General features: G+C 46.5%; 3 protein-coding genes across 4 annotated transcripts in view; 1 reads left to right on the forward strand and 2 right to left on the reverse strand.

Annotated features, from left to right (window-relative positions):
• LOC310902762 (uncharacterized protein) overlaps nt 1-11,422 on the reverse strand; it is a 63,428-nt gene extending 52,006 nt beyond the window's left edge. Inside the window, exons 1-6 of the mRNA XM_083844786.1 lie at nt 11,282-11,422; nt 9,147-9,207; nt 8,444-8,617; nt 7,198-7,567; nt 6,805-7,046; nt 4,151-6,414 (exon numbers count right to left, since the gene is read on the reverse strand). Of these exons, the coding sequence (XP_083700912.1) occupies nt 6,040-6,414; nt 6,805-7,046; nt 7,198-7,435 (855 nt within the window). The 5' untranslated portion in view covers nt 7,436-7,567; nt 8,444-8,617; nt 9,147-9,207; nt 11,282-11,422 and the 3' untranslated portion in view covers nt 4,151-6,039. The remainder of the gene's footprint in view (nt 1-4,150; nt 6,415-6,804; nt 7,047-7,197; nt 7,568-8,443; nt 8,618-9,146; nt 9,208-11,281) is intronic.
• On the forward strand, nt 820-3,870 carry LOC310902760 (uncharacterized protein). The gene is made up of 3 exons (XM_083844784.1): nt 820-1,997; nt 2,263-2,477; nt 2,603-3,870. The coding sequence occupies exons 1-3, from the start codon at nt 1,592-1,594 to the stop codon at nt 2,969-2,971; spliced, it is 990 nt and encodes a 329-aa protein (XP_083700910.1). The 5' UTR covers nt 820-1,591; the 3' UTR covers nt 2,972-3,870.
• A 1,586-nt stretch (nt 11,423-13,008) lies between the features above and the next one.
• On the reverse strand, nt 13,009-23,043 carry LOC310902763 (uncharacterized protein). Of its 2 annotated transcripts, none has more exons than XM_083844787.1 (3): nt 15,868-23,043; nt 15,164-15,378; nt 13,009-15,056 (listed from the first exon to the last, which is right to left on the reverse strand). In XM_083844787.1, the coding sequence occupies exons 1-3, from the start codon at nt 16,112-16,114 to the stop codon at nt 14,745-14,747; spliced, it is 774 nt and encodes a 257-aa protein (XP_083700913.1). In that variant the 5' UTR covers nt 16,115-23,043; the 3' UTR covers nt 13,009-14,744. The 2 variants fall into 2 exon arrangements, with proteins under 2 accessions (XP_083700913.1, XP_083700914.1); XM_083844788.1 differs by having other exon boundaries at nt 13,011-15,056; nt 15,495-16,010.
• Nucleotides 23,044-24,902: the final 1,859 nt, after the last annotated feature.

The following is a 24,902-nucleotide window of genomic DNA, read 5'->3' on the forward strand; positions in this document are numbered from 1 at the left end:
CTTCATTGAGAAGGACAGATGTAACTAGTAAGTTGCATCTCAGTAGTTTTTAAAAGTTGTAGATTGCTGTAGGTGGAATTAGAAGCTATGAATACAATGCAAATACCATCCCTGTCACTCTATTCAGATGGGATTTTCAGTAAAATGCGTCAGCTATGCAAAGTGATTTCTTCAGAATACATAGGAACCTCTTATAAGTTTGATGCTGATTTAGAAAAAGAGAAACAATCTGCTCAGCTGGACATTCAGGATAACTTATTACAAGGAGAAAAGATTTCATAACCGTAGACTATGTATGACGCATACTCAAGGCAGCATCTAACATGGTGTGTCAAGCTTCAGAACTCTGAACAAAAGAGCAGGTAAATCCTATTACATTTTATGAGAGGAAAAAAGCAAAGAAAAAACATTATTGCCTCAGAAAATATAGACAACCTCAGAGGAAAACAAGCTGGAAGGACAGTATTATTTGACTTTTGCCGTCTCACTGCAAATACACCACCGCGACATGGTTTTCTTTGAAGTCTGAGAATTAACATGATGTCCCAAACACGTTCAGCTCTGCGTGAAAGCTAGTTCATTATCTCTGGCTGTATAAACTCAAGCAGTGGCGACTGTTTACTGAAACTACCTGTAAATGTGTTAGCCTGTGTTTGTAGAGGATAAGGACTGTGCCATCCCAGGCCCACTTCAGACCCTAAACGTGATTCTTTTCTCACTCTTATCTGAATCATCCTTGAACAGGCTGCCTCTGAGCAGAGTTTGCACTCCTCTTCTTTGATCTACTTTATAAAAACATCAAATTGTTTACTTTGAAATGCACACACTTCTTTCTTGGGGTGTGGGGAAACGAGAAGATGTTTTAAGACAAGAACAGATCTATTTCGAGCCAACTAGTCATTTTCTCGTTGTTTCTCATCCTGTCCAACATCCTGAATGAAGCAACGAAGCATAACTTCGTTGCCCAGTCTTAAATGAATTCATAAGAATTAACTCACACTACTGCCTATTAGGTAATTCAGAACTTCCTACCCTGCTTTCTAACAAAAGACCTAACAAATTGCCGTGCTAATGGCCCTGTAATCTAGTTTCAAACCTTCTTTCCACGGAAAGTTCTTTAAGAAGGCGATACTACATCAAGGGATGTCACCAGCAGTTGTACCGCACACTTCAGAGGCAGAAGAACGCCCTAATCACGGCACTCAGCCTCATGGACAGTAGTGAAATACTCTTAGTTCAAACAACATCTGCGCACCCTGACCTCACAAAGGGCAGTATGGTGTTTATAGACTAAGTGGAAGGTATTAGTACCAGTGGTTGTCCGTAATTTTCACCTATTTCTAAGCTCGAGGAATACTTATTCCTTCCTCGAGTCACTAGAAAGGCAATTGGATTCTTTCAGACCTTGGACCAAACACTCCAGAACTCCACACCTGGGGTTTGCTCTCCCAAAAGAGGTCTCTCTATGTCCTCTTTTGTTACCCGCCCCTTCTGCATCATTGTCCTTCATACCAGGGAGATAAAGATGGAAAATCACGGCTGGCCGAGAGAGGAGAGGCCGGCCGGGGCAGAATGAAGAGCGCAGGGCGTGATGCGATTACCCGCGGCTACGTGGCCGGCGGGTGACTCAGCGCTGAACTTGGCGCCAGGTCAGGCAGCCTTGAGCTCCGCTAACCGCCGCGCTCCGAGATTAGGCGGATGTAACAATCACCTGAAAGGGGACATTAAAGCGCCTCTCCGGGGGCTCCTTTGTTCTCGGCCTCATTTGATGCTTCGCGGCCTTTTCAAACCGCGCCGCGGAAGGTGCTTTAAATATTTGCCCCCAGAGTCAAACCACCCCCCCCCCCCACAGGCTGCGAGCGGGCGGGCGGTGGCAGAGGCGCCCATGGACAAGGGCCGCTTCTCGGTGGAGTGGCTGGCACAGAGCAGCTGCGGCGGGGCCCGGACTGCTCACCGCCACCTCCGCGACGCCCAGGACAGCCGCCCAAGGGACCTCGGTGAGTGCCGGCCGCCCCGACGGGCGGGGACTGCCGGGCTAGGGGCCGCTGAGGTAACGACCGTTGGGGGTAACGACCGCCGAGGTAACGACCGTTGGGGGTAACGGCCGCCGAGGTAACGACCGTTGGGGGTAACGGCCGCTGAGGTAACGACCGTTGGGCTAACAGCCGCCGCGCGCGAGGCCGTCGGGGAAGCTCAGCTGCACGTGCGGCCGCTGCCTGCGTGCCCGCCCCCTGACGGGCCGCTCCCGCTCCCGTCCCGCAGCCCCCGGAGGTCCGGAGCGGAGCAGCTCCGAAGCGGAGGAAGGAGGAGGAGGAGGAGGAGGAGGAGGAGGCGGCGTTGCCGCGCCCGGGCGGCCCCGCACCAAGTTCTCGGCGGCGCAGCTGCAGGAGCTGGAGCGGAGTTTCCGCGAGCAGCGCTACATCGGCGCCAGCGAGAAGCGGCGCCTGGCCGCCCTGCTCAACCTCTCCCAGAGCCAGGTGAGCGCCGCACCGAGGGGACCGGGACCGGGCATCCCGTTAAGCGGCCGCTGGGGCTGGCCTCAGAGCGCATCACCCAACGAGGCGACCGAGTTTGTTCTTGACTCTTTCTTTCTAATCCCCAGATAAAAACCTGGTTTCAGAATCGCCGGATGAAGTTTAAACGCGAGACGCAAGATGCCAGGGTGGAAGCTCTGGTCTCTGGCTTGTTTCTGCCCTATCGTTGTTACCCAGATGTCGTCACACCCAGCCCTTCTCACGGGATGGACGCCAGCGTCTCTGCTACCCGTGGTGTCCCCCTTCACCCGGCGGTGCCGAGCCCTGCCTTGCTGCTACCCACGGTTCCGTCTCAGTCTGCTCAGACAGTTCTGCCAAGTCCAGCCTTACTGTTGCCTCCCAGCCCAGGACTCTCTTATCCTACCGCAATGCCAGCAATGACTTTAACCAACGACCATAAAAGACTGAGGTTCCAGCCATATCTTCCTTCCTTTTAAAAAATGTCAAAGACCATCTGCATTAACAACTGCCAAATATCTAAAGAATACTTATTTATTTGTACTAAATATATGGATGACTTAGATTTTTTTCTAATGTTGCGAGGAGAAAACAATCTGTTAGAGGAATAATGTTAGAGGAATAATACTGAGAGTGGAAGTGAAGGAATTGGAACTTTCCTTATTCCTACGGTCTTTGCTCTACTGTATTGAAACTTTTCCTATCCAAAAGTTTGTTTTCAGAAAACAACCTGTAACCAGGTGGGGCTCTCCAATGAAAAATTGGAAGCATTGATTACACTGAAGTTTACACAGTAATTAAATAATGTAATAATAATTTGAGAATGTAACTATTCTAATGATCTGTGAGTCTTTAAGGAAAGTCTTGTAAACTGCAGCAAATGCATTAAAATTAAAATGATATAAAAAGGTGATGGCTCTATAAACAAAGCTGAACAAGTTGTCCAATACTGTCTTCTATTTGTATATTTTGCACCTTCCCTAAAACAGTCTCCCTTTTATGTGGCTGTGAATACTCCATTTATGCATTTAAAAAATATTTAAAGGTAATAATTGACAATAATCATTTTTTCGTATCAGTGTGAAACAATTTAACTTAAATCTGACAAAAATGCTTGTACACAAATTCAGGTCTCTGGGAATGCTCAAAGAAAACTGTTTCAGTTGTTACTTCTATGGCTTCAGGTGTAATGTGGCAGCCTCACTAATTTTAAGCTGCAGCTTTGTGTTAGGCTTGCTGTCAGGACTGTTCCTAAAAATCCTACAGCAAGCTTTATCTAGAATGAAAAAAACAAGCATATAGAGAATAATGAGAAACAGACCTTGCATCAACATAAAGCTTGAGTGTAAACTGTAGCAGGTGTGATTACATCTTCCCTGCCCCGACCATCCTTACCTGCTTGTCAGGAGAAAAATAAATTACTTTGCAGTTATTTAAAAAAACAACAACAACAAAAAAAACACCTTCAGGTAGAGATCGTGCAAAGTTGACAAACATGGCCTACAAACACCTTGTGCAATACCTTAGTAATCCCCCCCGCCCCCCCCCCCCCTTCCAGTTTTGGGAGTGAGGGAAGTCAAGTAGAATTCCAAATCTTTGGTAGCAACAAGGGATAATGTGGTATAAGAGACCACAAGGAATTACATCTACATTCCTACCTTCTGTTACAGCTCCTGTTCTGCTTATAACCTCTGATGTAAAAACTGATCTCCAAGCATTCCATAGCTGGGTTATCTCTCTACCTGCTGTCAAGAAGCACCCATACCTTAACCATGATGTAAGGGGGCAGCAGGGGACATTCAAAGGAATTCCCCCTCCCAACACACCCACACCTCTCCTTCTCCCTGCCACGCCAAAACTCTGCTGAGATACAGGTTGCTGAAGGGACAAAGTGTTAATTTCTCAGTCTCTTCCTATGCAGACTGTACACGCCAGAGAAAACAGCCTGACAATTCCTACACTGTCACCCTGTAATTCCAGACACCACTTCCCCAATGACCAAGAGGTTTGCCTCCAACCTGGTTCCTGCTGGAGTTAAATCTGCAGGTCTTAACCTGGTCTAACCTTAAGATTTAGAGCAGTTTAATCTGAGAAAACTTTTCTCTTTCTAAATCATCCTTTCACAGGTGAGAAGCCCCTAGGCTATTAAATCGAAACTCTCAAGGCTCAATGAATTAGAAGGTGAAAAGGGAAAATTTCGACTACAATGCAGCAATCAACCCAGTTAATGCGTTTAGAAGAACGTTTAATGAATTAAAGAAACATAATTAAAGTCTAAAGATCGAGTGCTAACTAACCCCTTTGAAGAGAGAAGCGAAAACTGTGATCCTGAGAACTACCCCCCTTTTTCCTCACGGGAGGAAAAAAAGTTTCAGGATTGCTAGAGTAAAAACCAAAGATGTTTCCTTTAAATGCTGCTTGTCCTAAAAGGATCGATTTATTTTTTTTTAAGTAAAAAGTATTTTTTTTTAAGTTCAATATGCAATTACAATGAGCATTTAGTGGTGAATCAAAGGCCACATTTGCAGATTAAAATCTCATTGAGATAATATGGCTGTTAACAGAACACTAATTATGCTCTTAAATCTCTTACAAGATACTGGTTTTGGTAACTCTAACACTTTAAAACTCTGTAGTGAAGATTTGAACTGTTTAATCACTGTTTAAAGACACATAGGCTTAATTACCATTTGTGGTTAACACAACTGAAGTTCTCATGTGGAAAATGGAGTGGAAGTGCAAAGCAATAAATTAATATTCAGAAGAGAAACTCACCTACATCTTCCTCCTGTGTTGTGCCTCACAGGGTGCACTTAACCAAATGCACAGTACAATACAACCGGCAATGTCCAGGCTCCCAAATACACAATACTCAGAATATACCTCTCAGCATCAGTGTAGGAAAGTCAGGTAATATACATTAAAATATCTAAATTCTTCCCCATTACACAAAAGAGCACTGCACAAATGCAACCTTTAAACAGTTTGCACATGTAACTCTTATCAGTTTATATATATATGAGAAACCGGGGGTGTGCAATTGAAACTACTTTCTTAACATTCAATTGCAGACTAAACTTAATAAGTTTATCCTACACTGTGAGAAATTTGACAATTGCAAGTTTTTGAGTTTTTGCCATGGTTTTTCTCCCTCCAGTTCCCTTACAGCAGCTGTAGGCACAAAAAAAAAAAAAAAAAAAGGCTGTGGGCACAGGAACTGCAAGTGCATCATGGCTGTAGCATAATTACTCATTTCAACAGTGCCTAATCCTTCAGCACATCTAGAAATCAAAAGAAGATGGTAGACTACCTGCATTTAAAAAATAGGCCTTTTTCAAAGGGGGGATATCAAACCAAAAATGACTGTGTGGCACCACATCCAATAAATTTTAATACTATTCAGTACAAATATAAAATTATTACTATTCACATTTAACTTAGAAAATAATAAGCATATGATTCCAAGTTAGACAAGAAATTCTGAGCAGGACATAATACATTAGAGCATACATCAATTTCCCCCTTTGTCTGCCCCCTTTTGTTTTCACTATAATGCATATGCAGGATGGCATTTCTTGTCCATTTTATTCTGAATAACTGGATGGAAAGAAGGATGAGGAGGAAGCCAGTGCTGATGATAGTACGGCAGCTCATTTGCCATAAAGTGGTAGGTGCTTTGCAATACATCGTATCTGGGAAAGAAGCTGAACTGCACAGCAGGCACCGGGGTAAGGGGCAGGAGTCTCTGGTGCTGTGGAGCAAAGGGATAGTGGAAAGACAGTGGAAAGCCCTCCTCGTGAAGGAGGGCTGGCGGGGTTCCCGGTGAGTAACTGTAGAGCGGAGCAGGAGACACGAGGCTGTGCTGGTGGTCCTGGATTTGCCTCTTCAGTTTCATCCTCCGGTTCTGAAACCAGGTCTTGATCTGAGTAACAGAAGGGAAGAGGCACGGGGCAGAAGAGACAGATCAGTAACCTTGCTTAATAAAAAGACAAACAAATTATGAAAAACCGTAGCTCGTGGGCCTTTGCAATGTTTACTTTGCGTTAATTGACGGGGTTGGACTGATGTCCTTGTTAACTGAGGGCACAGCACTGCGGGGAGAGGGCGGGGGGGGGACACACGACCGTGTCGAGCAGTTTCAGGTGAATCATTTTGAGGCTTTAAGAACGTACAAAACACTCCGATGGCTGTGCACTGAGGCCCGGCTGTTTGCCTTGCCGAGAAGCCCCACCCGACCGCACCCAGCTGAAGACCCCTAGGTGGATCTGCTGCGAGCGCTGCCCGACGGGGCGGGGGAGGACCCGACACCCACCTGGATCTCCGAGAGCTGCAGGGCAGCTGCCAGCTTCCTCCGCTCCGAGGCCCCCAGGTACTTCTGGCGCTGGAAGGTCTTCTCCAGCCGGCAGACCTGCTCCGCGGTGAAGGCCGTCCTCGCCCGCCGCTGCCGTCCGCGGGTCGCGCCCGGTGCCGCCGCCCCGCCGCTGCGCTCCGCACCCGCGCTCTCGCTCTCGTAGCCCGAGGACTCGTCGGCGCTCAGCCAGCCGCCGTCGGGGGCTGCCGGAGAGGAAAGGAGGGGCGGCGGTGAGGCCTCTGTCCCCCCACCGCCGTCCCCTGCCTTGCAGAGCCGTCACAGCAACGGAAGCAGAAGTCCCGTCCCCACATCCCACCCCTGCCCCCGGCTTCTGTCCCCCCCCACCCCACCCACCTGGCTCCGACGGGCAGGGGTCGCTGGGCTCCCGGAGGCTGGCTGCGCCCCGCTCCGCCGCGCAGGGCTCGCTGTCCGCGGGCTGGCTCGGCCGCGGTCCCCCCCGTCGGGGCTCGGCTCTGGCCAGGAGGGGGCTGCTGCCCAGCGAGGTCGGGGCGCGGGGAGGCGGCGCGCAGCAAATGTGGGGCCTGACCCCGTGGGGCTTGGTCTCTGCCAAAGGAAGCTCAGGCTGGCTCATGGCGGAGAGGGGCTAGGGGACCGCCGGGCTCGGCCCGCTCTTATATGGGCGCTCCGGTCCCGGGCGGGCTCGTTTGCAAGTGTGAACCCACATCAAAGTGGGAATCGAGCAGAGATAACAGCTGCCTGCCAGCTAGGAGGAAAGTTCACACGTCTGGCAAATGTCTGCAAGCCCCTGGCTCCAGCGTGTCTGGGGGGGGCCGGGGAGACCCCCTTGAAGTGCAAACCTGCCCCTCTCCCCCGGAGGGCAGGGCACGGGCAGGCCCAGCCCCACGAAGGGGCGTTTAAAGATACCGAAGGTGTCGGTAACAGCGGGTTTTACCCACTCCCTTTTCCAGCCGCGGGGTCCTGCATGGCGCGGAGGTACCCGAAGCCAGCCACAAGATGGCCCGGCCCGCACCGTCGGGGCCCGGGGCGAGCCCAGGGCCGGTGAGCCAGGGGCTACCGCAACTCCCCATGGGCTAGCAGCCCCGCCGTCAAGAAAGTCACCCTGGGGGAGCCGTGGAGGCCGGGCTCCCTGGGAAAAGCTGTGGGGGGCCGCTGACCAGAAGTCCCTATCCCCGGGGCTGAACCCTCACCTGGGCTGTAGGATCAGCAGGGCCGCGGGCCCTCGCAGCTTGGACTTGGCGCCACTCGTCTAGCCAGAAAATGTCCCAGATCTCCCACGGGCTTTCTCGATCAAAGCACCCAGTGAGCAGTGAAGCTCGCACCTCATCAGCCTCGAGCTGTCCCCAATCCACACCTCGCTAGCCAAGGAGGGCAATGCCTTTGTAACACAGGGAGGACACCGCAAAGCCCCCCTCCGTCCCCATCCGAGCTTTCCCCTCGGTGAAATGAAAGGCCCAGCTGGGGAAAGCAGTGTCTCCACAGCTCAGCCAGTCCTGTCCCATGTCCCGTTTTCACCCACGCCGCTCAGAAAGACCGCACTAACCACGACCCAACTGGCAGCGGAGATACTGGGATAAGACCGGGCTCCTACAGACCGGGGAAGCGGTCACCACCTGTGTACCTGGGCAAAAGCACTCGCAGGACCTCAGTTTCCTCTGAGCTCTTCGGGGTTCCCACTGGGATGTGCAGCTGAAAGCAGTGGGCACCAGGGGTGGAATGGAGCAGGATCCTGGGTCTTTCTACAACCACAGCAACACTCAGCTCCCAGACATAAGGGCAGATGTCAGTTCTCTATCTATAAAAATAAGTCCGTAAATAAGTCACACACCCTAACCAAACCAGCTCCCGCCAGAACTCCTCATTTTACAATGAGAGATCGGAGGAGAAAATCATGTTTGTGCTACCCCTTTTTCATCCTTTCAGGCATTCCCGTAACTGGATGGCCATCAGAATGAGCAGCACATTATCAACTCCTCCAGCCCCTGCCACCTCACTAGGCTCTGGCCCCAGGGGAGCGATAAAGCCCAGGCACTGGAGCAATGCAGGCACCTTACCAAGCCCACAGGGCCCAGGAGCTGGATTGCCCCTATGCTTCCCTTACAACATCAGCCCCTAAGGGCAGGGCTGGGGGAGGTTCTACTTGTTGCAGCACAGCTCTGGCAGCAAGATCGCCTTTTTTTCTCTGGGGTCAGCCACCCATGAATGCTGAGTTACCTCTGGCACAAAGACTCATTTTGGCTGACTTGCCTAAGCCAGTGCAATTGCCCAAGCAGTTGAACACTGAGTCGGAGACCAGACTCCGTCCCTGGCACAGAAATACATACCTGCAAGTGCCACTGATCCAACATTGCTGTTCCAGGGGGTGTTTAAACTCCACAGCACCTCCTAGACACATCAGTTAGACAGGTGAGTCTCTACTTCACAGGTCCAAAGCTCTCCAAAAGAGTTCAGCATCTGTACCTTGATTTTGATCATTTTCAGGTTTAGAAACTATTCCTGAACAAGTCCATGTGCGTGTTTTTTTTTATAAGCAAATGAAACACTGACCTCGTTATCTCAGCCTTTTTTCAGAGCAGCCATTTCTGAATAGGCCCGCACATGGACAAACCACAACAGAGAAGCTCAGGCTCCACAATCCACCCACTAAACGTTGTTGCTAGTAACACATCATGTATAGCTGCAGAGCTTGACTGCCTCATGCAAGCCAAGTCTGGAAGCAGTACCTGGAAGCCACAGGGATGCAGCAGCTCCTGAGCTGAGCACACCCCTGTCCAGCCAGCAGTGTGCTCCCCTCAAGGGGCCCTCCCCACCAGCAGGATGAGGTCTCTGCCAGGCTGGGCAGTCCTTGGACCCCTGTGCCCAACATCACCCCCACTAGGGCACACAGTAATGTCCAAGGACATATTATCGAGGGAGGGACACTTCATCTTTGATGCCAAAACTAAACCACGAATGAGACAGCTATTCAATGCTATACCCAGAGACCAGTGCTTGCCTTTGCATTTATACATTATGCATCTTATAGAAACTGTGGCTGCTGCTGTTTCCCTTGTCATTTGACTGTGGATACAGGGAAATAGCTGACTTGTCCCAGTGTTTGCCGAAAGTCAGTGAGAACTGCAACTTTTGTTTTTAAAATGAATTTCCTATTAAATGAGATGTTTAAATCTCCAGGATCCCCCTCCTTTCTCCCACAGATACATCTGTGGAACACAAACCTCTGAACAGATGGGGAAGTGGTGGAGGTGTTGCAGCTCCCATCAGAAGAGGTGGCGACTTGAGAAACTCAAAAACTTTGATGGTCCTGGGAGGGTAGAGCCTCTGCAGCCAGTTAACACCACCCCCACCCCCTCCCCGAAATATGGTGCTTATAGGCGACATTTTCTTTCACCCAATCCTTTTGTGTCACTTGATACGCTGAAGTTATATCCATGATCAAAAATATATCACTGGCACTTTTCTTGCACCAGTTACTAGAAGCTCACACCTTATTAGAAGCAGAGGTATTTATTTGTGTTCTCCAAGAACAGTGTTGGCATACTAAGTCCATCAACATACTGTCCCACCTGATTTTGTGTAATAGCATAAGAAAAAAATGGCCAGAAACTGGAAAATATGAAAGCAATCCCTCTCAAACAAAATGTTTTGTAGCATAATCGGGCAAATTTTCGGATTCCAAGCTTTCCTTCTATTGGCATTTAGCTGCATAAATAGGCAGCAATTTTCTAGGAGAGTCAGGGGCAGCGTGTTCGCCTTTTAGAGGCGAGTAAGGCGGTTTACTGAAAGGAAGGAGGGTGACACGGCTGGAAGCACGGGAAGACCAGATACTGTGCTCCAGCTGGGGCCACAGGACAACCCCGGCAGTGCGGGGGGCTCTGCCCTGCCCGGTGAGACAATTGATCGGTGTTTGTAGCCTTCACTGCTCCCCTTTGGAAATGCTAACTAGGTTATTCAGCGCGTCCTTTGATGTCCTGATAGGTGCTATTAGATAGTCAATTAGGCATCAGCGAGATCGATTGTTTCGGAATGGATGCGTTCTGTTTGAAGTACCCGTGAACACTAACAGGGCCATCACCCAGTCGCTTCTTTGCCCACGGGAACAATGCGGGCTGACACCCAATAAATAGCAAAATAGCAAACGCTACTGACTCACCCGGCCGTGCTGCGCCTGGCTCACACGCTGCACGCCCAGATATTCTTATTCAGTCACTGGGGGAGCAAACACACGCTTTGCAATGAAAGCGATTTATCAAGGAAATCTCATTCAGCTCTTTGCGCAACTAATGGACAAAGCGCCTAGATAAGGTAAATGCAAGTTATATGAAACCGGAGTAGCGCTTGAATTCCCATGCACACCATAGCCGCATTGCCTGAGGACTTGTGACACCTCCGCAGTTGCTCAGAATTGCCCAGGAATAGTAACTAAGCGCTGAAATAAGAATTAAAGCACTTCACCTACCTGAATACCAAAGCACTACCAGGGTTAGTTCCCAATAAATACCATTACAAGATAACATTAAGTCGAGGTTAGGAATTTAAAGGACAACTATCAAGTAAAAGAAGTGAAGTCTGCACAAGGGATAAGTTGAGACCGAAACAACCCTTCTTTTTCTCTCTTCCCCATCCGCTTCAGTGGGATTTATCAAGTTAATTGGCATCTAATTGCGTATCAAAGAAAGAGATAATGGGTCGCAATTAGATGAAATGGCCTGGCAGTGAGAGATCTCTCCCGATTAGCACCCAACGCCGAATAACTTCACCTGGTTTGCAAACAGGTGCCTGGAGTGGCTCCACCGTGTCTGGGAGCTGCAGGGGGATCCCCCCGGCCCTGTTCCCAGTCCCCTGTTGGGTGCTCCCCCCAAAGCGGGGCAGGCGTGAACGAGCACGGGCTGCAGACGGCTCCCTGCCATTACCGCGGTGCTAATTCAATCACGGCTCGCCCCCTGCACGCACACGCTGCAGGGGAAGGCGGCTTTGAAGTCGGTGCTCCGGCCATTTTCCCCTCCCGCCCCCTTTTCCTCCCCAGGGAGCGCAGTTTCCAGGTTTTACAGCCCCTTCCTCGAGAGCCGGCAGCTTTCAGCGCACAAGCATTAGGCTGCTCCTCCCTAGCTAATCGGCTCGGCTGGTCCGTTTGTCTTGCAGACTGCGCTTTGTCCTGCCGGGGAGCATTCCTCCTCTGATGGTGGCTGTGATGCGATTAAAGACAAGAAGGGGGGTGTTAGAAATGATGAAGGAGAAGCCCAGTTTATGTGCAGGACCGCTGCCCGGGGACCGATGCCAGCCCCGGGGGGCGCAGCCTGTGCGGGGGTCCTGCGCTGGCTCTGGCGCACGTCCCTCGCTGCCGGGAGTAAAACACAGCGGTTGGGAAACTCAGATGTGCCCGAATAAAACATGAAAGGATGCCTTCTTTTCATTTATTTTTTCTCCCAGATCAAAGGAAAACCTTGAAACCGCGTTTTAGTAGAATTGTGCCGCTTTAGTCAAAATGAAATGATTTCATAACACGGTATTTTAGACCACTGGAATGTAGTTGGTAACTTCTAGAGAAAGCCGATTTTTGCGGCTAATAGAGGTATTATCATGGAGGAACAGGCTAACTTTAGTAGGGACATAAGCGAGCATCACCTCTCGCGTTCACTCGAGCAGCTGTCGGGGAACGGGTCAATATTTGTAAGCTGGGGCTGCCAAAACAGTGAGAAGACATTTCGCGTGCTTGCTAAGTGTACATATGGCGAAGGAGTCATTACGTTAAGTGATCATTAGCACCTTTTCAAAGAGAGCCCGGCGTCTCCCTCGCCAGTGGCTGAGCAGCTCACACACGCAAGCCAGCCCCGCTGACCAGTCCGAGCCCCTAGCGAGGAGCCCGCTTTTGCACGGGGGGGAAAGTGACCCCCAGAGCCGTGCTTGGCTGCGGCCAGGTGCAGAGCTGGGTCTGTGACCCCGTCCGGTCCCGTCCCGTCCCGTCCCATCTCCCAGCCCGGCCCAGCTGCTCGGCATTGCTCGCCCCGAGACCTTTCATCTCCCGCTCGCTTCCCCCAGGCACAGCTGTGGTTGTGTCCCCCCGTCTCCTCCCCCCATTTCGGTCCAGGGCCCGGCGGCCCCTCGGCTTGTTGTGCCCTCCCCCCTCCCCCCCCCCCGGCCTGGCCTCGCAGAGCTGTTAAAACTGCGTTGAACGGAGTGGGCACCTGGAGGAGGGGTCGGGTCCTCCTCTGCTGTACAAGATTATAGGAGCATTCCTCTTAACCGCTATACCACTGCCCACTTTAAAAGTCTTAGGTATTTTTTTCCAGGTAACTTGTGTATTTATTGTTTTGCTCTCCTTAAAATGTCACCGCTTTAGAGCAGAGAAAATATTCACCAGGGCACAGCTTTTTGGAGGCACCCCAATTACCTAATGACATGAGAGACAGAGGTAGAATTTCGGATGTTTTTTTTTTCTTCTTCTTTGAATTAGTATAACTGTTTAGTAATAATTTCCTTAATCCCTAACTCCAACATCTTGCTGAAAAAGTCTCAGGAAGATTTATGGCACTTGAACCTTACTAGTTTCTGAAAACTTTTCAGTTTTCTGAAAATCTTGCATTAGAGCCACTTTAATAGTGCAATTGTAAACAATTAGTAATCTCAAAAGAGTAGACAATTGCAGCATGGATTACATAATAATTAAGGAGTCTTCCAAATGTGGGAGCTATTCAGGAAAATCAAAGGCAACAGCCTTCAGAGGCACATAATGCTGCCTTTTACCAGGCAAGTGTACTCAAGTGACTGAGTGGGCCCTGTATAAAAAAGAAAATAAGTGTGTTTAAGGATGACTGACAGAACCTTCAGACTATTCATTATATGAGCCCCGATTACAAGTGCCCCGGAAATCTTCTAATAACCCCAGAGATCAACTCTAAAGTGATGGAAATTTTTATTGCTCTTTTCATGTTAGTTCACAATCGACTTTGAAAGATTTATGACAACTTACATCAGCCAAAGATCATTCAACAGAGCCCTTTCTTCAGCCTGAAATCCGGCCATTTTGATCATGTTTTCTAGAGCATTATTCAAATAAAAAGTGCATAGCACCAGGGTAACAAACTTCACTGCCACTTAAGGAAAAAATAGGTTTGGAATATTGCATTTCTTTTGATAACCATCCCAAACCCCATTAGGAGCACATGTGATGCTGAAATACTCTTTTTCTGGGACTCTACAACAGACAAGAAGTTGCAAGGCCAGATCCTTTCCAAGATATATTTAGGCAAGAGGCTCTTAATCTACTGAGGCCACCCATGTAAGAGTGACAAAATATTTTCATATTTATTTAAAAGTAACTTTTTTCATCTTAAAATCATATTCTATATGTTATTTAAAGGACTCCAACACAATTTCATAGCAGACCCAGTATTAACTACTAGTAGCTAGTTCCAGATGCATCCACATATCTGGTTAAAATCACAGCCCCATCACAGGAAGTGTCACATGGTAAGCAGCAGAGAGACTGGATACCTGCTTTAGGGGACGGGATAAATTCACACTTTTTGCATTTATCCTCAGTTAATTGTAAGCTTCAGCCCATGCAAGATTATTCTGATTCCCTACCAGGGCTGAAACAGATCTAGAGAATAAGGAGTCTGTGCTTCCTTTAATGGGGAGAAACTCTCTTTTAGGGCAGGATAAATAGTTCTGCAATCCATGTGATGGATTCAGAAGAAAGCTGTAAAGTGTTTATGTTTGTGAAGAGATTACATTTATACTGGTATTTGCCCACTATGTTTGTATTTGGTGGGTCTGAGGTCGATGATCCGGATTGTCCAGCGTGTCTCTATACCTGGCTCAGAGCTGCATTGTAAGTCCAGCAGGCAGTTACAGGCAGTGGCAGCCCAGAGAGCTATCGTTAGTGCAAATCCTCCTTAGTCACAGTCTGTACCAGCGGGTCAGACCCCCAGCAAGAAAGCTCTGGGATCCCTACACCCTACAAAGCAGGGCGCTGCCCAAAAGCAGACGGGCTGCGCTCTGCAGGCGCTGCTGAGGTCCAGGGTGGGTGCCGGCAGCGCTGCCAAGGCGAAGCCCCCGGGGGCAGCCTCTTGCCGGGGCAGAGCTGGCGGCGGGGCCGCGCAGGTGAGCGGCAAGGACACCACGCCGCTCTGGGGTCCGTAGGGCAGGGGGGCGCCGCAGAAAGCCTCCGGCCTTAGCTCCTGCAGCTGCCTCTTGAGCTTCATCCGGCGGTTCTGAAACCAGGTCTTGATCTGAGGGCAAGGGGAAGGGGCGAGAAGGAGAGGTGAGGTCTCGGCGGCACCCACCCACCCCGAGAGCCGCTGCCCGCAGCCCGCAGCATCGTCCCCGCCGCGCTCACCTGCACCTCGGAGAGCCGCATCCTGCCCGCCAGCTTGCGGCGCTCGGCGGCGCCCAGGTAGCGGTGCCGCTGGAAGGAGCTCTCCAGGGTGCCGATCTGCTCGGCGCTGAACGCCGTCCGCAGCCGCCGGCCCCCCCTGCCCGCCGCCTCCTCGGGGCTCTCGGGTCCCCCCTCCGGCTGGGGCCGCCCCGCTGCCCGCGGCCGCTCGCCTGCTCCTGGGGACGGGGGAGAGGGAGAAAGGGGTCAGCCAGGCCCAGGGCCCGGGGGGGGGGGGGTCTGCCCGCCTCCGTTCCTCCCCACCCAGCGCGGAAGCCCCGACGGCAGCGGTTACCTGCAGCCGGGGGTGCTGCCAAACGCTCCCTGCTCCTGCCGCCTTTCCCGGAGCTTTTCTCCTTGCTCCCCTCGCTCAGGCCGGGGCCGGAGCCCGAGGAGGGCTGGCGGACCGCGGCCGAGGAGGGTGCTCGGCGTGGGGTGCCCTGTGTGGGGCTCTTGGGGGCCTGGCTGCTCTGGGACAGCCACTCCACGGAGAACGGGGCCTTGGTCATCCTGCCTTGTTTCGGGGCTGCCGGGAAGGAGGGTGCCGGGGAGCACGACTGCTTTATACCGCAAGCCCCCCAGGAAAACGTTGTTTGTGTAAATACACATCAAAGAGCCAGATAAGTATCATCTAATTGCCATCGGTCCTGCCCCCCGACAAAAGATACCGTTCACACGTTGCCGCGGCTCGAGGAGGCTCGGCTCCGCCGTGTCTGCCCCCAGAGGAGCTCCCTCCGCCGTCAGTGATTTACAGCTCTTGTTACATCCTATCCCGATGCAAATGGCATTTATGGCGCTGAGCGGCCTCAAACGGCGCTGGGGAATGCACCCCCGGGGGAGCGCGCAGGGACCGGCCCCCCCGGCCGCTGGGGGCAGAGGGGGTGCCGCTGCTCCCGACCCCCTTCCTCTTTTCATTCCTTTTCAAGCAGCAGATCCACGGGCTGAAGGGATCCCCTGAGCTTGCTCCTCTCCGGACTGAGCACTGCGCTCCAGGGTCAGCTTGAGGCAGGCGCTGCTTTCTCCTGGGCCTTCTCTCTTACAAGCACCAGGCACAGGGAGAGACGGGGCTGGAGGAGAAAGTTGTGAACCAGAAAAAATCACAGCAAATCAAAGCAAACGTCAAGGCCGTTGGGTTGTACCAAAAGTATGTTTGCTGGACTAAAGAGTCAGGAAAAGACAATTACTATCTATTAACTTCCTGCTGAGGTTACAGAATTCACATCAATACCTTCCCTCCCAGATCTCTGTAGCTGTGCAGGTCACACAGGTTTCTCTGCTATCTTACTCTCCATGTCTTTCCCCTTATCACCTTATGTACACCTCTCAAAAGTATTCCCATCCATCTTTGGATTTTGTGTACATCAGGAATACTTGGCTGCTGCAGGAATGCCTCTGTGGTATACTGACAAAAGGGTTGTGGTGCTTTACTGACAGCAAATTGCCTTCCCTTTCCATCATCCCCTCCTGCGCAAGAACTGAGTGCATGTACAACTTAAGTCAGCACAACTGCGCCATTGATAACTCCTATTGCACCCCTGCCCGACATCAGTCCACTTCCATAAGTCGTGACTGCATGTCTGATATTTTTCTTTGTATTAATACAACAAAAATTTTACTCAACCCCCCTCCATCTAAAAATGGATGTAGGTTTTGTTTCCTAAAACCTACATTTCAACCTCCTGTTCACTCAAAATATAGTTGGTATAATCAGACATCACAAAATCCTACCATTTTCTGCTTACTAGCAAATTGCTTCCTTGAACAATTTTCAAGTTTGACTTGAGAGCCACTTCTAAGCTCTGTCTCTCCTCTTGCTTATTTGTTCTCATGGAATAGTCTGAGCCCTCCTCTATTCCACCAGTGATGCCACTGTTCAAGAATTTAACTCTCTCTCTGACCAACAAAAATGCTAACAGTCACCTTTATTTAAAAGTGGCTAATAACCAGTCTAGAACCTGTGGGTGCTACCACAACCAGACATGACCACAGTCCCTCTGGAGCCCCTGTTTCTGGCCTACGTAGATAGGGAAGAACATTACAGCTTACACTACAGTGTTAGTCTGAGCCCACTAAACAAGCTTCCTGGAGGAAACTAAGGGAACTGGTGTTAGAAGGTCTAACAAAAGTTCAAGCATTAACACCTCCTGTACATCTGTTACATACCTAAAAAAAAAAAACCACAAATGTCTCTAGCATGGACAAGGCCCTGCAGGAAGTTTTTTGTTTTGTTTCGTTTTTTTCTTTTCCCAATTGCATGAAAGACTTTGATAGATATCTGACTACAAAATCCAATGATTCTTCCCAAGTATTTTCTCATTAACATTAGAAAAATTAGAAATTTACTTGACCAAACTGTACAAGATTGATTTTAACTTTCCACTATTTTATACAACTTCCCCTGCCTCTCCCCAGTATTCAAAGTACAGGTTCTTAACTATCCTTTCTAGTAGATAAACGTGAAGACTCTCCCCCACCATAAACTTGAGGAAATATTTTAAAATCAAAATGGCTGGGATTTTTCTTATTGTCCAATTCTGATGCCAACATATTTCATAGATCTGACCAGGCAGGAAGGACATAGATGGAGAGAAATCACACAGGAATCTGCTCTGTTAATCAAGTGACAAGTCCCTTGAGTTAGCTGCATTTAACATGTGACCTGGAAGCAGCCTCTCCAGTCACATCTGGGAATAATAGTGCCATTGCCTGCCCAGAGAAACCTGCCAAGCCTTCCTTGCAACCAAAGGCAAAATGCCTTTCTTCAGGATGTTAGAAAAAGAAATTGCTGTTTTTCTACAAGCTTTCTTATTTTAAATCTGACTACCTTAACAAGTTTCTGCATCACAGATGGGACAAAATCCCATCCCAAGGAGATAAATATATCCCTTGTGCCCAGGATATTTCCATCCCTAGTCCTTACATAATATTATATATACATAAGTATAAATATAAGCATCATACTTATATACTACATATATAATACAAACATATTTATGTTTATATACGAATATAAAAATGTATAAGTATAAAATAGCCTACCTGTATGGCTTTATTTTTACCACATTTATATTCTATCAATGAATGAATGCACCAGCAAGCTGTTAGATGGGAAAGAAGAATACACGACATATGACGATGTTCTAAAAAATAGATCTCAGGTTTTAGCATCCACTGATACATCTGTTACCCAGTTTCTTTACAGATTTTAAGACATTTTCACCATCTGAACTACAAATTACATCTTTACACACTGCTGGTTCATTAATTGCATTTTATTGAGGCAAATGTCACAGCCAAAAGATGGTGTCAAATGCTGGGCTTGCTGAGACACAAACTGATCATGCTGTGGCAAGGTTAAATCAAATGTCATTTCCATTATACATAGAATGTATAAGTATCCTGGCTAGATGGCAGATGACTTCTGGATGTAATGACTGCTGCAATATTTAACAGCTGCTAGCTTAATTTTATCTACATTTCTTAAGATGCCTCTTTCTATTTCTATGTATTATTCATTTGGTGTTTTTTTGAAAAACCGCCTGCTAAACTTTGATTCAGAAATACTATCTTTAAAATCAAGTGATGTTGCCAATGGGACAAAAACCTGCTCATACTAAAGTCCCTGGGCTTTTGCAGGGAGTGAAGCAGGAAGGGATAGGACCTTCCTATTCTGCTCTGCTGCTACAAGAAGTTAGAGACAAAGAGTTCAGACACACCAACATGGCTCCCACTAGCAGAACTCTTAAGATCCATTTGGCAAAAATAATAACAATAAGTTATACAGATGTTTGTACACTACGCAGTTGCTCTCTTTGGGGAGTCAGCACCTTCGCTATGAAAATAAGGACCAGCAGCCTCCTCAAGGTAATAAAAAGACTGAGGATAATCTGTAACCTGATGATGTAGAAAGGAGCATTTTAGCGTTCAGGGAAATTAAAATGAGTAGAGATTTGTCACTTGACACAAGTCCCTATACTTCTTGTAAGTAGAAGCTGCAGTAAAAGAAGCCAAAAGTGACTTTATAGTTGTTTGGCTGGGATCAAGATAACAGCACTTATGAAAGCCAGCTCCGCAGAACTGTGTTCGTACACCATTGGTCACAGGCTGAGGAGGTTCTGCAGGTTCTGCTAGTCCTGCCTGGATGCCTGCTAGGCAGTTGATAACAGATATTTTGGGATAGCAGCCCAGCCTTCAAGAACTAATTACTGCTCCATATCTTCCAGTCCAAAGGCCAACCCTGCCCTAGAGTGAGCCAGCTCAGAAACCTGCAGGATTGTGGTCTGAGACATCCCTTTCCCATTGGAGCTCTGAAGGAACTGAAGAGAAAATGACTGAGGGCTTCCAAGTTCCTTTGGTTCCTCACAGGTATAGGGAAAACTGCCAGCAGTTTGCCTTGCTGCAGGGAAGGTACAGAAGACCAAAGCGACTGTCGTTTTGTAACAGCAGGTGACCCTTTCTTGTAACAATGGAGAGTCCTGTGGCACTTGAGTAGAGTGAGCGTGTGGCCCTTGGGAGTAGCTGGGTGGTGATGCAATTAACTTTTTTTTTTTTTTTTTTTTTTAAGGCAGCTAAGGATATGTGAGATTCAGCTGTGTGTTCATCTGTGGACAAGCAGAATTCCTACAAAGAGATGCCCAATGAAGCAAGGGCTGCTGGCATCTGCTGTACCATTTATGTGGTCTTTGTCCTGGCGTGGTTATCCAACCATTGCAATTTCTGAGAAGTCAGTCTTTAGGACTTAAAAGCATTACAAGTGGCCTCTAACCAACCTTTTTATCATCAATTATTATAAACTCTCCTCCCTGACAGAATAAGAGCTATTTTTCCATGAGGAAGGAAAAGACCATATGTGCAGAAATACCAGGAGGGCCTGGAATAAACAGTGACAATGCTAGATGAAAATCAAATGTCTGATCGTGCTTGAAACTGATCTAAATCAACACAGCACTCAAAATGCCAGGAGCTCCCATGGACCCTTACATAAGGCTGTTACCAGCAGCTAAGCAGAGTCAGTGAAATGTTTTAACACACACACATTCTGCAGAAAGATCACACTTATATGGGTTGTTTTTAACAATTTCTTACCCAAAATTAACCATATTAAAAAAGAATTCAAGGTAGATATGAATTGGGACTATATTTAAAACACATACTACTGTTGTTAGGGATGACAGGGTTACAAGCAGCAGATTATATTTTATTTTTTTAATTCTTATTAGACAAACTATTATAGTGGAAAAATAGTCAAGTTGCAGGCATGCAAATCCTTCTTCAGTAGTCACTGCTGTCATACTGTAATTGTGAGACATCTTTATGGACACTTGTCAAATAAAATTACTCCTAAGTATGGAGTTGGTTTAATTCTGTCTAGACTAGCAATTAGAATTTTTAAACTAATATTTTAAAGGAAACAGCTTGAAAAAGGGGCTTTAGAAATTGCTTTATTTCCCAGGGTAGACAGGAATTAATTGTTATGTGCATAAATATACTTTAGGATCTAGGTTGTGTTAAGAATATGAATTATCTAGGAGTACAAGATGCACCTATGAAGCATAATGTGCATATACAAATTCACGTAAATCCCACTGTTTTAGCAATTGTTCAGTTCACTTGAACTAACTATCTGGTCAAGACCACAAGAATGTAACACTTAGACACCCTGAAATCTGTTTAAAACCTACCTGAGAGGCTTTCTTCAGATATGTTAGATCAACGCCTTTTTTTTTCCTCAGTCTTTACTGAAGAGTAAATGTTCCAATTATGGTAACTTCTATATTCATTTAACAACCTGTTAAATTTAAAATCTAATAGTGCACTAAATCATAAGTATTCCATTATTTTTACTTTTTGTTTCTTACAAATATCTCCTAAAGAAATATAGCTGTACTTCCTCTAAAGCATTTATCATTCCTGAAAGTAACATTTTACTTTCAACTATTAAAGAATGATTTTTTAGTTTTCCTTAATTTTAGAGCTAGCATTTGAGCACAATGAGGTCAGCAGAAAGAGCCACCAGAGCTGGCCACCCGGGGTCATATATCACCCTCTGTGCCCATCTTGGTCTGTGACGTACAATGCTGCTTTGAAATGCATTGGTCTGAGCAGTGAAAACATTTTACTGAATTTTTACTCACCTAATATGAACCAGATCTTTACACTGCTCCAAAATCAGCTTGATCAAATTAAATGGATTTTTTTTAAACACAACTTCAAGATCTTCTCCATTTTATATTTCTATTTATTTCTTCCTTTCTTCTGTCTTCCACTCTATACACTGTTTCTCACTATTTTCTTTATTCCAGTCACTTCTATGAAGTACTCTGCAAATGTTACTATTAGCTGTGAAAGAAAACAAATTTGGCAGGATGCAGAATTGTAGCAGCAGGACAACTGACCCTGTCCATCTGCCTTCACTGCACCCCAAAACAGGTGAGCACAGACATGTCCTGACCTTCCCTCTCAGCTAATTAATTAAAGAAAAGCTAGGATATGCTGAGTGATAGCAGGAATATAGTTAGAAAAGATGCTCAACGCTACACCTGTAATATGTGATTCAGTGTCTGTGTTTCCTCCAAACAAAGCAGTGTACTTCCTTTGATAGGTTTCACAGAAACGAGTACATTACAAATCAAAGGAATGTAACTTTAAGATTTAAAATTATGAAATTGGGTGTGTATGTATTTTTCTATAAGATTAAAGGGAGCAGCTGAAATTACACATATGCACAGAAAACTTCTTCTGTTTCATGTTTGCGTGTTTCTAATGGGCAGTTTTTACATAGACGTCTGGAAGGCCAATCATTTTCCACAGTACCTTTGCTCATAGCGGAGCACGTACACAAAGAAAAGGTTGCAAGGGTCTCTTGTGCCATCTCCTGGTTTTACTAAGGCTTCACATCCAGGAGTCTGCTACACAAAGGAAGGGAAAAAGTTGCAGAAGTTGAGAAGCGATTTTCCTGGCAGTGGAAGACGACTGGCAAAACTTGCTTTCCACCTTCTCCCCACTAAAAGATGTTCATTGGGTTTTTACCTCTCTTTTGCTTTTAGAATTAAGTCACTTCCCCACTGCATTAGTGTATGCATATAATGGAAATCTGGTATTGCCCTATAACATCTACATAAATTCAAGTAATGTACATCTTGGCCACACCTATTCTATTACTGTGTATCAGTGGAAAAGCATAAATAAAACCTTGAAAATTACTGGCATATGATTAATAAATGAATGAATAGCATTTTCTGATTGCAAATAAGTATTTGAATTTGGGTCCAATCCACTTTATGGATAACACAGAAGGGACTCAAGATCACTGCTGAATCCCCCTGCCTTCTCAGGGACAGAAGCCAAGAGTATCTGGGCAGTTATGATAATCTGATCTGATCTGTTCTCACAAATCTATGGAGAAGGTGATCCTACAGGTGCGTTACGGGTGAAGAACCTATTCCAGTGCTCCACAAGAACCTCTGCAATGCAAAACCAGAAACAGAATCACCATTGCTTCACAATTAATACCTCTTGCCATAACCTTCACAGAGCATGGAGAAAACTTTGTTTGTACCTGCAAAAGCTTTTCACAGCAACATTTCACGCACAAAATCCTGCTCAAGACATTTTTTTTCAAGTTCTTTCAAGTCTCTCTGATTATATTTTCTAAACGTATTTTTATTACTGTCCTCTAGACTCCTTCATTTTGCCTGTATGTCTTAAGTACAGTGTCTAAATGGTAAACTATTCCTGATGATGATCCACTAGTGCCAAATAGAGCAAAATAATTACCTTCTGTCATATACGGCTCTATTACAGTACATCTCAGGTCTCGCCCCCCCCCCCCGTTTTCCCCCCCTTTTTCTTTTCTTCCTTTTTTTGAAAGCTGTACACATGGATTCATAATCAGTTAATGATCCGTTGAGTTCCCCATTTTTTTTCTTTTTTTTTTCTTCCAAAGTTCTGCAATTATTCTTCATTTTGTATTTTTCCTTCAGAAATACAGGACTTAAGAGCTTAAATTTAAACTATTATCATGATTATTTTGAGTTCTAATCTTGTGTAAGCATGCTTCCTGTTCCATCCTCATAACATTAGTAAAAATCTCAGATACAACTGGATCCACACTGTACACTAATATGGGTAGTCCTACCCCTACTACATCCCACTCCTCCTCACAATTTATCAAACACTAGTATTTACTCTTTGAAATGATTAAGCAGCTGTGGACCCAACTAATAGCACAATCATCTGGATCTTAACAACCTGATATATAATCAGGTCGTATAGATCTGTTGTCAGGAGGTTTATTGAATTAAAAACAAAACAGTATGCTGTATGTTAATCTATTGGGACAGTTATCCTGACTAATGAGACCATTGGGTTACTTAAAAATTACATTACAGACAAACACATTAGCCTTCTAAATTACTCTTTATGCTTGCAGAATTTTTAGGTAGCTTTTTCAGTATCTCTTCTGGTATCAGAGTTCATCTGGCTGATATTGCAATTCCCCAAGTCATTCTCTTTAAATTGCCTCTCCACTTATTCCTGCCCCCTTTCCCACTTTTTATAAGTAGTGTGTTGTTTTTTTTTTTATGTTTGTTTTTTTTCTTTCTTTTTGGCTCTCCAGGAGCTCCCTCATTCTTCCTAAACCAAAACTATAATAATTCCAAGATTATTTCAGGTTTTTTCCTTATTTACTATAGACCAGATTTACCCAGGTTACAGCTAATACATTTAGTTAGCGTGATAGTATTACATTCTGATCTGCAGCTCCTGATTAACTTTGATCATGGTATGTATTTTTAGAGGTTAGGGAGTGAAATAGCAAACACTTTGGGCTTTTGCACCATCTTGATAGCTATTCACATCGCCCGGTAAGCAAAGAACTGTGTGTAATAGAAAATTATTTAAGAACTCAACTTCTTTGTTTTTCCATTGCTGGCAATAGCACATTGTCTGTCAGGTTTTATTCCCAACCTGCTGTGCTATCCCTTTGTATTTGTTCTTGCTAATGCATCCTTCTTGTTCCTACTTCCCCCCCGCGCCCCCCCCCGTATTTTTTCTTGATTTGGGGTGGGGTGGGGGGGTTGGTGTCATTGATGAGTGCATGCAGCTGTACACTGCTCTCTGAGTATTCTTTTCTTTGCATGAGGATGGACTGTTTTAGAAACCTTTTTATAAACTTTCAGCTCACCTGAACTTTTCTTTGCCTTAGAATCCCTTCCCTATGACCCTATGTACCAACTCCTTGAGTTTATTTAAGTTTGCTTTTTTGAAGCCCACTGTTATTCTGCTTCTTTCATCCCTTTCTTTCCTCTCAATCATCAACTCTGTTGTTTCATAGTAACTTTCATTCTGGCTAGCTTCCATCTTCGGATTTTCAACTTGTTTCTCTCTACTAATCACATTAAAATCTGAAATAGTAGCCTGTTTGTACAAATGAAGTCTCCACGTGCTCTTCTTGGTTGATGATCTGTTTTAGACCACTGTGGCACTTCACCCATTTAATTTACACACTGAAAAAGCTATACAGGTCTTCAGATTCTAAAACAATTATATGCAATATTGACATACATTTTACTATTTAGTATTCTAGTATTCTTTCCCCTTGTCCATTCTATGTGTCCTTGTTCCCTCCATACTTTGCAATAATATTTTGTGTACTACAGGTCTAGATTTTTCCCTTTATTCCCCATGCTTTCAGCACTAGCTT

Source organism: Anser anser, assembly GCF_964211835.1.
Source record: "Anser anser genome assembly, chromosome: 7".
Taxonomy (NCBI): Eukaryota; Metazoa; Chordata; class Aves; order Anseriformes; family Anatidae; genus Anser; species Anser anser.